The 13,813-nt window shown below is 41.3% G+C and overlaps 1 protein-coding gene across 2 annotated transcripts in view; it reads right to left on the reverse strand.

Annotated features, from left to right (window-relative positions):
• Positions 1 to 13,813, reverse strand: part of HEATR5A (HEAT repeat containing 5A) — a 57,993-nt gene that overhangs the window by 13,042 nt on the left and 31,138 nt on the right. Inside the window, exons 17-25 of one of the 2 annotated variants that reach the window (XM_035109897.3) lie at positions 13,527 to 13,632; positions 12,227 to 12,417; positions 11,108 to 11,267; positions 9,546 to 9,735; positions 8,229 to 8,398; positions 6,211 to 6,237; positions 3,002 to 3,140; positions 1,205 to 1,384; positions 418 to 657 (exon numbers count right to left, since the gene is read on the reverse strand). In XM_035109897.3, the coding sequence (XP_034965788.2) occupies positions 418 to 657; positions 1,205 to 1,384; positions 3,002 to 3,140; positions 6,211 to 6,237; positions 8,229 to 8,398; positions 9,546 to 9,735; positions 11,108 to 11,267; positions 12,227 to 12,417; positions 13,527 to 13,632 (1,403 nt within the window). The remainder of the gene's footprint in view (positions 1 to 417; positions 658 to 1,204; positions 1,385 to 3,001; positions 3,141 to 6,210; positions 6,238 to 8,228; positions 8,399 to 9,545; positions 9,736 to 11,107; positions 11,268 to 12,226; positions 12,418 to 13,526; positions 13,633 to 13,813) is intronic. The other variant, XM_035109925.3, reaches the window with a different exon arrangement.

Genomic DNA, 13,813 nt, shown 5'->3' on the forward strand with positions numbered 1-13,813 from the left:
AGCTTAGTATATGTAGCAGGACAGGAAGCCAAACTGTGGTTAGTTTTTTTTTACTCAAATGGCCATTTGACCCCACTGTTACATTTCCCCCACCCATCTAAATCCACCTGCCAACTGAGGACAATACAACATGTATCTAATAATACTATCTGCATTAAGTTGACTCTAGTCTCTGAAAAGTTTGTGCCATAATAAATATACAAACCTCTTTGTTCTTCAAGAGTATTCATTTTTCTCTCGCTCACAAATGAGCGTACTAACAATAATCTGAATACACATCTCAATGAATGTCTATTGCAATAGCTGCAAAGAGATTTTGTTGGATACCATTAAGCTACAGTTTGGCAAATTAAATTTAGACTGCAATCCTAAACCCACTTCCTTGCAGCTGATGTCTGCATAAACATTAGGACATACCTCTTGAATCTCTTTGCTTCATTTCTTGTGCCAGAGCTATGTCAAAGTGAGCGTTGCCTGCGTTCTCACACTGGGCGATAATTTTACACACACACTCTGCAGCAAATACTCTAGTAGACCATCGAGGATGAGGGAAGGGGTGCAGCTTTTCATCGTTCTCCAAAGCTAATGCAAATTCATCATCCCCTTGAGCTCCCTCTTCTTCTTGGGTAGTGTCCACTGAAACCACTGTGATGAAATCTGCATTGAGATACAAACAGGGAGGTAAAGTGCAAAACACTTAATGGATCTTTACCCGTCAAAGGCTTGGGGTGTATAACAGGGCAAAAGGGGAGCAGGAGGAATAGGGAGGAGGAATGAGCAAGAGGTGTGGGGAGTGGTGCAAAGGAGACTGATTTATATTTTTTAAAATATCACAAAACTAAGAGAAACTATCAGTCTAGGAAAATAAACAACTTTTTCTTTGTGGCAAGACATAGGCACCAGCAAAGCCTTGCTAGGAAGAGAATTCCATAAAATCAAGTACCACCACTGAGAAGGCCCATTTCCCTGGGGCCACTTGACTCCCTTCTGATGTCACTGGAGGAGGGCCTCCAATGATTCCGCTGCATGAGGCTCCTCCTTTTCCTCTGTGGTCTTCCGACTTAGAAGTGTTTATGAGTTACTCTTCTCACATTACATGAAATTACTTGCAAAATAGGTTAAGATATCAGCTGATAGTATGTTCAGTTGATTCATTTATATAATGAGAAAATCTACTTTCTAGGAAGAAGGCATCAGCACATACCAGCAGAGGCAGCTAGAACATCTTTGCAGAGTTTAAGCCAGAAGGAGAGTTTTTCCACTCCCATTGATATAAGCATATGGCTCAGGGTCTCTCTGATATCTTGACATAGTTTTGGATCCAGTTCCTTGTCCAACAAGCTCAGTAATGCACCTTCAAGGCCTACTTCTCTGATGTTAATGCCTGTAAAAGCAACAACAGTGTGATTTGAATTCATCTGCTGAGAAACAAGCATGAATCACAGTACTTAAAAGCTGACAAAAGTTTTTAAGTGCAATACTGTGGCAAAATATTTAACCCTGAAATAATATCAAAATGCTGTTGCTCATCTCATCTCTCTAGCATCATTAATGCCCAAAGCATAACTAAAACCAAACACACTTCAAGACATTACCTACCTCCATACCATGACTCTGATTTCCCCCCAGGATCCCATATAGTAAGAAAATGTCTTGGGGGAAGTGCCATTGTATTATTTTTTAGAGCCACAGCAATAGTCCAAATGGACTTATTTCAGCCGTCTGTTCCAACATACAGTTGCCTATTCCTTTAATATGACCAACATTCTTCTTGGAAAGAAGAAAAATGAAAGAAACATCGTCACTTCTGACAGAGGTAGTCACAATTTCAGGGGAGGGGGTTATGCTGATCCCTGTCCATTCAGACAGCAGACCACAAACTAGCTAGGTCAGCATGGGTAGCAGACTCCAAAAGAAGGGTTGTACACTTCCATACCCCTCCTTCTGTTGGGTTACCTCTGTGGCACAAAACCAGCCATGGATGAAGCTAGTGTTTCAACAGATCATGAAAGCTACATCCCAGGTTACAGTATAAGGTCAGAAATAAGCTCCTACAAGCCATTTACGTGAATCAAAATACGTATTTATTTCATTTGTATCAATGGCGGCGCTTCATGCTCCGGCAACGGAGGGTGGGGGCGGAGAGCAGGCGGGGGTGGGGCTGGCGTGGCACGCCACCCACAAAGGCATGAAGCGCTGCCTCTGAGGGTGGGGCACCCAGCACGGGCGGGGGGCACCTGCGATGGCACCCCACCGGGATTGCGCCGCCAGGGGCGGTGTGCTCCCCCCCCACTCCTCTTCCTCCGCCAGTGATTTGTATTCCACCCTTCTTCCCAAAGTCACCCAGGACAGCAAGCAACATGTGATTATACATCTTTAAAGTAATTCCAATACTGGGAACAGTCTCAGCTTAAAGAAGGAAGGTCTTCAGTAGGCATCAAAAAGACAAGTACAACATAGTAAGGATTACTGTGTGTATCCAGAAAGCAGGAAGCCAGGCATGATGAAAGATTTGGAAGCAGCTTGCCAGCACACATGCTTTTCTGAGCAAAGTGTGCAAATCAGAGACAAAACAGGCAAAAAAGAAACAACACAAATGTGTCTGTTTCTGGACTCTACTGCTTTAGACTGCAAAGTGAGTGATTTCATGCAAAACAAAACAAAACACCAGCCTTGCACATGCAAAACTACCATGAGAAAAAGAAGACTGAGACAGATTCATTTCTCTGGCATGACAGTTTTATATGAGGATATAGTTTTGATGTGGTGCAGCAGTCAAACTCCCAGTCCTTCAGTTTGAAGAACTATAGGTTGGAACAGATAAACATGTGCCTTTTAGGAGTGCCTCCAAGCAGTCAGTTTGCAATACACAAATATCTGCAGGATTTTGCATGGCAAGATACAAGTTACACAAAACCAAAAAAGCATTTAAGAGGGGAAAACATGATGGATGATACCCGGTTATGGTGGCCTGCATGTGTCTGTTGAATCTCAATATTACCTGGACTAAAGTCTTCTCTGCTGTCTTTAGCAAGGGCCACAGCATGTTCAGATACCTCAGCTGCCTCTCTTTGTACAAGCTGATGCAAACAAGCTAGTACTGCTCTCCTCAACAACAGATACGAACTAGAGAGATTCACCTGAAATATATAGACAAAGGATGTAATCTGGGTTGCACTTTTATAGGTGGTATCTGAAAGACAGGAGCCTTAAGTTCTTTAAGCAATAACATTTCTGAAACAAAATTAGAAATCAGATATTAGAGAAGAAAAAGCCAGAGGACAGTAGTAAAAATATCTGAGCCAACCTCCACTATATTGACTGTGTCTGGCTGGTGTTAACAGTTCCATCTATTATTTCATGTTAAGTTTCTCACCTTGAACAAACATGGGGGAAAGGTGGGATACAAATATTTGTTTAAAAGCAAATGAACAGAAAGATTTCAACTACTTTAGCTATAAATAAACCAAACCCTTATAAAATAAAACCTATTTTTGGTTGTAGTCAATTAATAAGCATCATTTATTATTGTGCACCTTTTCTGTGTGCTGCTCTGGTTCGCCAGAAGCAGCTTTGTCATGCTGGCCACATGAACTGGAAGCTGTATGCCAGCTCCTCGGCCAATAATGCGAGATGAGTGTGCAACCCCAGAGTCGGTCACGACTGGACCTAATGGTCAGGGGTCCCTTTACCCTTTACCTTTTACCTTCAAAAAAATGTGATTCACATCACAGGCATATAATAATTTTAATAGAACATTAAACAATTTATAATATGGGTAAAAAGTTGTCTTTTACTGAATCAGGCCATTGGCCCAACTAGTTAAGCACTATCCTATACTGACTGACAGTGGCTCTCTGGGGTTTCAGACAGAAGTCTGTCTCAACATTACCTATCTATGAATGATAATACAATAAGGTATGTTATGAATGATGAAATATTGCTGTCTTTATTACATATACACAGCACATCAAAGATACTGAACTAATGTAACACCAATCCTGGCCTGACTGCATTGACTGCCAATTAGTTTCTGAGCCCAATTCAAAGCACTGGTTTTGACCTATAAAGCCTTAAATGACTCGGGACTGCAATACTTCTCCCCATATGAACCAACCTGGACCCTGAGAGGTCCAGAGGGCGGCAACAGGAGAACAGGCCTTTTCTGCTGTGACTCCCTGCTTAGGGAATGCCATAACTGTCAAGTCTCCCATATTTTGCTGGAAACACCCGGATTTAAATCCATTTCCCGAATTGAAAAATATCCCGTAAATCCCCGAGATTTGCAGCTCCTGCCGGCGCCGGCAACCATGTCCCGGCTCCTGGCTGGCTGTTTGCTCACTTGGCTTTGGAAATCGCCTCTGCACATGCCCGAGAATGCACAGAAGCGATTTCTGGTGCCCAGACATGCGGACACGGGCAGCCTGGCACCGGAAGTCGCTTCTGCGCGTGTCTGGACATGAGCAGAACAGATTTTTGGTGCCGCTCTGCCCATGTCTGGGCACCGGAAATCGGGCAGAGCCGGCACCGGAAGTCGCTTCTACGCATGTCCAGACATGCGTAGAAGCGACTTCCGGTGCTGCGCCACCACTGATCCCTTATTTTCCCTTATTTTCCTATCCGGAAGTTGATGCCTATGAGGGAATGCTCTCCCTAGGGAGGCTCATCTGTTGCCTTCTTTACATATATTTAGGAGCCAAGCAAAACCAGCCCACTTCTCCCAGGCCTTTGGCTAAACAACCTATGGCCTTTTAATGGTTGGACAGTGTTCTCGAAGCCACCAACATGAGTCTGACCAAACTGTGGGAGGCAGTGGAAGACAGGCAGGCCTGGCGTGTTCTGGTCCATGGGGTCACAAAGAGTCGGACACGACTAAACAACAACAACAACATGGCCTTTTAAACTGGGGTGTGTGGTTATTACTTTTGTTTGTTACTATGTTGCATATTTTTGTGTTTTTATATTGTAAACCGCCCTGTGTTCCTCAGGTGAAAGGAAGTATAGAAATAATAATAATAATAATAATAATAATAATAATAATAATAATAATAGGCTCTCTACCAATGGGTATGGCATACTACAAATACCCACTATAGCAAAACCTGCAGCTCTCTTATATTAGCCACCAAAATATTGCTGTTTCAGTACTAGTTTAGAGAATTTCATCATCTTAACTTGCAAACATAGACATATTTAAAACATACAAATTTTGCAGACTCATTAAAACTACTCTCAATAAATCCCCGAGTATATTAAACTCGCTGCATTAGATCTAGGCCAGAATGACAGTATCTACTAAAATTCGAGTTTAAATGGAGGTTCTAAAATGACAAATGAGACAAACTAAATGAGCATGGAATTATAGAGAAAGTTAACAAGTTCTTTATCATTTGCTATCTTGTATCCATTTAGAAGCTTGAAAAATGGGGCAGAGCTGGATACATGCTACAAAGAAACCTTGAAGGGAGGTAATGTACCTCATTTGTCAATGGGAACTCATCAGAATGATAGGAGTAACAAAAGGAGGTAAAATGGACACAAAAAGTGCTATGCATTCACAGTTAAACAAACTGAGACTGCATCTAATAATTTATTACGTTGCTGCATGCACACTAACTTATCAAGGTAATTTGATGCATAGAAAAATATGCCTATCACATATTTAAGAAACCAAAAATAATAAGAAGTTAAGATTTCAAGTATACAAATGCTTTATGCAACATTGATTCAAGCTGATCTCACACTGAGATTAATGCATGCTTAAAAAAACGCCAGTTCCTTTTTTCATATGAAAAAGCCAAAACACACAAGTTTAACTGCAAGACAAATAACAATGCTCATTTCTGATCTCTTTCATTTTTAAGAGACCGAAAATGGCAAAAACAAACACAGAAAAAAAATGCAAGCAGTACATACAAACCACACATACAAACCACACCCACACACCCTTAAAATGGTGGTCTCTCTCTCTTTTTTTAGTTTAAGATGTTTTAAGTTAAATTAATGCAAAAATAAAATAGACACAAAAATAAAATATACACAGCAAAGTGTGTGTGCCAGCTATAAAAATGTTAAGAAAGAATTTGGTTAGACCGGAACAAAACATAACTCAACATGCTAAAAGTTTTTCTTGACATTAATGGTTAAATAGAGAAAATTAAAAAAGAACACTGAAAATTGCTGAAATTTTAACAGTGCACAGAGACCTACCAACACAGAATTTTCCAACAAGGTCTCCTGCACAAAAACAAATGATAATCCAGTCATGACAAAACCTAGGTATCAGAACCCATAGTGATCCCAACCTTCAACAATGGAAAACACATTTACTGCCGCAAGATGAGCACTTGCACATTTCAAGTTTCATTACTTATTACTCCACATAGCTGCCAAGTTTTCCCTTTTCTCGCGAGGAAGCCTATTCAGCATAAGGGAAAATCCCTTTAAAAAAGGGATAACTTGGCAGCTATGTTACTCCAGGTCCTTAAAATGAAAAAGCCAAATGCTAATACTAACTGCTGAAAGCAGTTTTATTGATTTTACCGTTTTATCTTTTGTAAACCTTCTTTGAGGGTTGTTGGTTTTTAAAATAAAAAACAAACAAACAAACAAGCAGTTTATAAATCTTATGAAACAAACAAACAAACAAACAATGAACTGATAATGCTAAACTGCATTTGAAACCAATTTATATTTTTAAATTTACACCAAAGTACTTGCTGCTTTTTAAAAAGAAAAAGCAGATCATACATAATACCTATAGCAAGATGGAATAGTTCATATAAGGTCGTAATCTAGAGGATGCCATGAGCAGTGGCTGCCTTTGGATTGCAGCCAAAAGTTGTCAGGAGCGATTCACAACTGGTACTCTGAAATCATAGGACCCCAACCAAAATGTGCTGCCAGAGCTAGTCAGAGAGCCTAATCGTCATACAGTCTGATATAAAACTATTTCCGTCAAAGTCTATCTACACCAGGGATAGGCAACCTAAGGCCCGTGGGCTGGATGCGGCCCAATTGCCTTCTCAATCCGGCCCGTGGACAGTTTGGGAATCAGCGTGTTTTTTCATGAGTAGAATGTGTCCTTTTATTTAAAATTCATCTCTGGGTTATTTGTGGGGCATAGGAATTTGTTTTTTGTTTTCAAAATATAGTCCGGCCTACCACATGGTCTGAGAGACGGTGGACCGGCCCACGGCTGAAAAAGGTTGCTGACCCCTGCTCTACACAGTGGTTGCTGGGGCTCATTGGGAGTGGAAGAGTGGGAGGCAGGGAGATGAAAAGTAGGTTGAGTCATAACCCAACTAATTCTAATTTTGTCCCCTTCCTTCTCTCTGCTGACCATAGCTGCCAAGTTTTCCCTTTTCTCGCGAGGAAGCCTATTCAGCATAAGAGAAAATCCCTTTAAAAAAGGGATAACTTGGCAGCTATGCTGCTGACTTCTACAAGGGGAACACTGAGACTAATGAGGAAGAAGCTGACAGCCAGGGCCTCCCTATGAACTGGTTTTAAGTAAGTCATGTGGGGGCTGAGGAAGGCAGAATGGGCTGGTGGGGCAGCACCAATAAACTGTCTCTAACGATTCATTATAAATTAATATGTGGGTGCTTTTTTCTCTTAGACAGCATTAAGTCCATATATTTCTATTCAAAAATTTCAGTATTTTAGAATTACCGGTAAGACATGGCAAAAGTACTCACTGACTTTGTATGTTTCCAATGTCTCATTCCAACTCAGGCAACATTATTTTACAGACCTATCGAGGAATCATTCACTAGCACATACTGTAATGTGATACACAGATGCCATCAACTGCTAGCAATGTTCTTCTACTCCCCACACAGGACAAAACCAGTAAGTGGTTACACTAAAGGATAAACACAAACCAGACACCACACCGACAATTTTTAGAAGCCAGTGAGAGAACTTTGCAATATCCCAGGGCGCTCTGCCAGTAACCAAAGACTCACCATACTTCCAACAAATAAATTGTTTCCCCAGAACAATTTGTTCATTTTCAGTTCCCACCCTGAAAAGGCAGGTATTCAAAGAAATTAACCTGCCTCATGGAAGTAGTGCATGTTTCAGTTTATGCATCTGAAAAAGGGGACATTAATGACTAAAAAAGTATGGCACGCTAACGATTTTTAAAGCTGCAGTTCCAATGCTCTGTTTCCAAAGTTGCAAAAAGAGGGAAAGCTCAACATGTAAATATGTACGGTACTTACACACAGGCACCGTACGAGGCTAGACAGGTTTACATGACGAGGAGCAAACATATGAAGTTGCTGAAGGCAAGAGATGGCTTGAGCTTGGACAAGGCAGTCAGGATTATCTTGCATCACTGCACAGCCTAGGAGACAAGATGCCCTCAAGGCTGAAACTGTAGTGCTGCTGCCTATAACATTGGACAAAGAAGGAAGGAGAAAGATTTCCCCCGGTCATGTTCTTTTAACTCAAATAGCAGTTAACATCAAAAACCGCATTACTGTTTGTTCAATGTGTGCACCGCCTACGCTAAATCTTCTAGATCACAGTACTTCTAACATTTTTTAAAAAAGAAATACATAACTTAAAATACATAAGCTCACAAAACTTCAAACAATGACACTAAACAAAACTACATGTAAAAAATATTTCCCCATACAAAAAGGACAATAGTAGAAATTCCTGAGACAAATTGGCCAGAAGGAGGATGTTAACTCTAAAGCCCCAGAACTGTGCAGGGGGCAATGCATATTGGGACACTGGCATGGAACTAGAGGGCTTTACCCCTTTCCCTGTGGCTGCAGTCCTGGTTAGGCACCCAGTGCTGGCAATTTGCGTGAGAAAAAACCTGATTAGCTGCATTAGGAGTTCCTTCTCCCCCTGCCCACACTGCAGACATGGGATCTCAATCCACATTGCAGCAGGCAGCAAGTGGTCGAACACCCTACCTTCCGTGCCAAGGTCCTTGAATGACTTCTCACCCTGCACTGGCTATTTCTGTAATAAAAACCACACACCCCAAAGCAATGAACATGGTCAATGTCACTCAGATAGTTCATCTAGGCCAACAGGGAGAAGGGCACCTATATGTACCCAGAGGGAAAATTTGCCTAGACCTCAAGACTAGTAGGGGTTCTCCAGCCAGGGGAAAAGAGCACTGGTCATTTGAAGCACTCAAGAACAGAAGCATGCAGGTCACATTCAATTTACCCATTAAATGAGCTTTGAGGGCTACAAACTACACCAGTGTTTCTGAAACTTGTGTCTCCAGCTGTAGTTGGACTACAACTCCCATCATCCCTAGCTAGCAGGGCTAGTAGTCAGGGATTTTGGGAGTAGTAGTCCAACTACAGCCGGAGACACCCAAGCTAATGGTGTGATTGTGCAAGACTTTGGAAAATAATTCACCCCAATATGCAGAAGTCTGAACATTGTTTTAGTTCTTGTTGTACTCCATACACATTTTGCTAAGTGAGAACTAGCAAAGCAATATCTCCCAACTTCATAATCAACAGCCTGGTTCCTGTATTGTCATTATGTCGCGAATATGTGCATACCTTGCAACTCAGGACCCAAAGTAGCGATAAGTGCATTTAAACAGCGACCAAGGCTTTGATGAACTTCAGCATAAGCAGGAGGCACAGTCAACAACAACATAAGAACAATAGAGAGGGTAGGTTCCACATGCACGTGATACAGAGGACCAGCAGAATCAATGACCAGTGACAGAGAATGCAGTGCCCAGGTCTGTAAAATACCAAAAATGCTGTGCTGTCACACATACAAATGCACAAACATAAAATAATTCGCAAACTGTGACCAAAAATAAAATTATTGTGTAAAATGAGTGTACTTCTGTGAGATGGTGCTAAATAATATACTAATAATTTGGTATGACAACATGACTGGAAATGATAGGAGTTTAAGATGAATGACCTGAAGAAACGGAATTGCTCCTCACGGCAGAGCTAAGGGAAGGGAGAAGTGAGTAAGTACCGATTCTGGCATATATGGACATAGACATGATATAAACTGGCCTGAACTTTCTTGCCTTCCTCAATGCAAAGCAGCTCACTTACCTGCTGATGGGCTTTATTAGGTAGGTGAGAGAATAAAATATTTTATTCCCCTACTGATCCAAGTGTGTGAGTTAACAGACAACATAATCAGTTTATATTTTTCTCACAGTCGAACATTCACCCTTAGCAGCAACAGCATTAAAAGTAAATGAGGGTAAAATACTCGTGTTTACAGCAAAAACAGCTTCAGCCATATGCATGATGCTGGAATGATTGGAGGCACACCTCCTTCATAGCTGGCTGACGACAGAGAGTACTATATGCTTCTTCCTCTCCAGCAGAAGAGGGGGAAACCACACCACACAGAGACTTCTCTACCAATAACGTTTCTATGGTCTGAGTCTGCCTATCAGCAATACAGCTCTATGACCTTAACTCCTAGAAAAGAATATGCATCGTTAGATTTGACTGCATCTCTCCCACACCTGATTCTCAAATGGAGATCAGAATAGATGGCACTAGCACGGTTAAGAGGAGGGGTGTGGTGCCATGTGGGAATCCATGCAGATCAGCTCTAAGTGTTCATGCTTATCTAAGAGCTGATGCCCCCCCTCTCTCTCTCTGTGTGTGTGCATAAGTTCAGGGAGTAAACTTTGTCCTTGCCGACCTGAGTTTGAAAATTCCAGCACCCTCTTGCCCGCTATCCTTTTTTCAGAAGAAGCAGGTAGAGGGTTCAATAAATAGAAGAACTGCAAGGAGGGAAGGATAGTGAATAGGGCACTTTGAACAGACATTGATCCTTTGTCCCAGACGCAAGTGCCGTTCATGGTGAGCCTTCACTTTCCCCAACTCAGTTCAATATCAGTCACAGCCAACAAGAAGAACAACCAACAGGAGCAACAACAACCAAGTTAACAGCACAAGGATCTGAAATCAGCTTTTATGAAGGAAGACGTACTTAACATTTTTTAAAGGTTTGCTTGTTCACAGTTATATACGGGTGGGATATAAATAATAAAACTATTATACTACTTTTCCACCTAAAGGTCCTCAAAGCCACTTACAGAAAAAAAGGAAAAACAGTTGTATCCAATAAATACCTGTACTTCAGGTGAAGTGCTGTCTTGAGATAATGTATAAAGTATTCCAACACAAGCATTCAGGTGCTGAGTGGAGCTTATTCCTCCTAGATATCTATAGAGGGATCCCAGAGCCAAAGAATGTCCTGTTCTTGATATTACATCTCTGGCAGATTTTAGTCTATGCATCGTAAAAAAAATAAAAATAAACTGGATAAGAGATGCTTTGAGCTCAGCTTGGTTTTGGGAGAAGTGTCACATACATATTAAATCAAACGAAATTAGAATGGTGATTATAGCAACTGAGTCCAGCTTTACAAGGTAACTTTAGTGAAGCAAAGAGAAAAAGAATGTTGCTGGTGTCAAGTCTCCTTATAGCTAAGTGGTATCCTCTGCCCAGAACCCAGAGGAGAAGCTGAATGAATTATTTGCATCAATCTTCACAATGGAAGATATAGGGCAGCAGATTCCCAAACTGCTTTTTGCAGTTTGCAAACTAACTTTGGCAGGAAGGGAATCTGACGAACTGAGGCAGATAGCGGGGATGAGAGATGAAGTTCTAGGCCTAATACACAAAATAAAAACGGACAAGATTGCTGGGTCTGGATGGTATCCACCTGTCAAATTGCTGACCTTCTAACAAAAATACATAACTTGCCCCTCAGATCAGCTTCCATCCCTGAGAAATGTAAAGCAGTAAATATCACACCAATTATTTAAAAGGGATACAGAGTGATCCTAGAAATTTCAGGCTGGTTATCTTAACATTTGTCCTTGGAAAACTAGTGGTAATTATTGTTAAAGGTAAAATAACCAAGCTTATAGAAGAACAAGCCCTGCTGAAATAGAGCCAGCGTGGCTTCTGCAAGAGCAAGCCCTGTTTCACTGAATTCTTCAAGAATGTCATCAAGCATCTGGTTGACACAGTGTACTTGGACATTCAAAAAGCTATTGAGAACCCCCAGAACAGCACCCAGAGGGAGGAAATGGGAGATTTTTTTCATCTAGCAAACTTAAAAGCTCACAGGTGGAACATTCATCATAGCATGACAATGAACTCTACCCTTGAAGTTTTTTCTTACTTCTGACTGAGCAGTTCATGGTGTAGTACAATGCAATGTAACAAAAGAAGTGTCTTACTTGTCAAAGCTAATTTGCACCAATCCAGCAGTGAAGGTACTGTCAGCAGCTACTTGTGCAAGTCTGGCTAAGGATTCTGCAGCAGAACATCTTAAGAGTGGATTACTACTTTCCAAGGCACTCATCACTAAGGTCAGGGCGCAGCTTCGAATTTCTTCAGAACCTAAATTTCCCTTGCAGCTAGCCAAGTACTAGAACAAAAAAAGATTTATTTTTTTAAAGCTGCTATTAATTTACTCCTTGAACTGTGAATGTTCCTGCTATTCCTTCAGAATATGTAGATACAGCAGACATAATTTTACAGGGATAAAGACTATCTATGCAATATCCCTACAGGAATAGTTCCTAACAGGGCAGTCTCGAGCAGGTCGTGCGCCCTGGCGCTGAGGGGCGGAGATCGCTCCGGCGCCCCCGCCCTCGCAGGGCATAGCATGGCTTCGCCGTGCAGCGCCTTGCCTACCGGCCTGGTGCCCTGGCACCCTGCGCCACCGGGACTCTACCTAGAGCCAGCCCTGGTTCCTAAGGTCATGTTATTCTACCACTCTAAGCTGCTATATTTTGCGCAATGGTGCCTGAAAAATGAAGATAAAATATATAACCCATCTTCATGTACATGAGCATCTTATGAGCTGTAGGAAAAAGTTTTTTTCTGGACACCATCAAGCAGATGAAAACAGAGGTAGGATGCACATACAGCAGTATATTTTTCCACTTGACTCTAGATGCAAGAGGAAGATAATTATGTTGCCAGTACACGACACCTGCAGCTATACAAACATGGCTTCCATTAGAGAGTTTCTAAACTATAGTGGAATGTGGATTCCTGCATTGCACCAGTTTTTCTCCTTGTCAATGCAGCATGTTTTTAAGGTCAGAAAAGACAGTGCCCATCATGCATTTCCACAGTGTGCATAAGGTTAAGAAATAACGAAACGTAAAAGAGTCTGTATCATGTTCCCTCTAAGTCTAAAAACAGAAAACTAGGACGAGATCTGGTGGATGGTAAACAGAAAGCAAGGAAAAACATTTTAGAAGGGCAAGCAGCAAATACACATATTTAAAGTTGCATTTATTGAAATTATATTCGAACTCTAAATTTTCTTCCTGGTGATGAATACTTGCAGACAGTATGGAATTTAATACAATGCCACAATAATGTGATTTATTTTCAAGGACATAGAGCTCTCAGAAGTATTATTCAAAATTTCTAATTCACAGAAATAGCACTATAGTAACACTTCTCAGTGCTTAAGGTATAATCGCCAACGGACCTGTTTTTGTAACAAAGGGAGACTCTTACCTTCAGAACATTAGAAAATGCTGATAGAACATTTTGCTGTACTATCTGCTGTCGTGATCCTTTGGTTTGTTTTATAGATGTCAATAATTGTTCTAATACTTGCAACCTTAAACACACAAAAACAGGAGGATACAGGGGATATAACTAATCTCTCTCTTATTCAACCAAGTTCAGCAGATATCAGGTTGTTGAGCAGGGAACACTGCTTTTGCTGTGGCTGTGGCATGTCCCCTAGTGTAGAACTCACTATTTCCCAATGTGTCCCTAGGGTCCTTTCTCTGGTTGTC

This window comes from Zootoca vivipara, chromosome 1 (assembly GCF_965207765.1).
Source record: "Zootoca vivipara chromosome 1, rZooViv2.hap1.1, whole genome shotgun sequence".
Classification (NCBI taxonomy): Eukaryota; Metazoa; Chordata; class Lepidosauria; order Squamata; family Lacertidae; genus Zootoca; species Zootoca vivipara.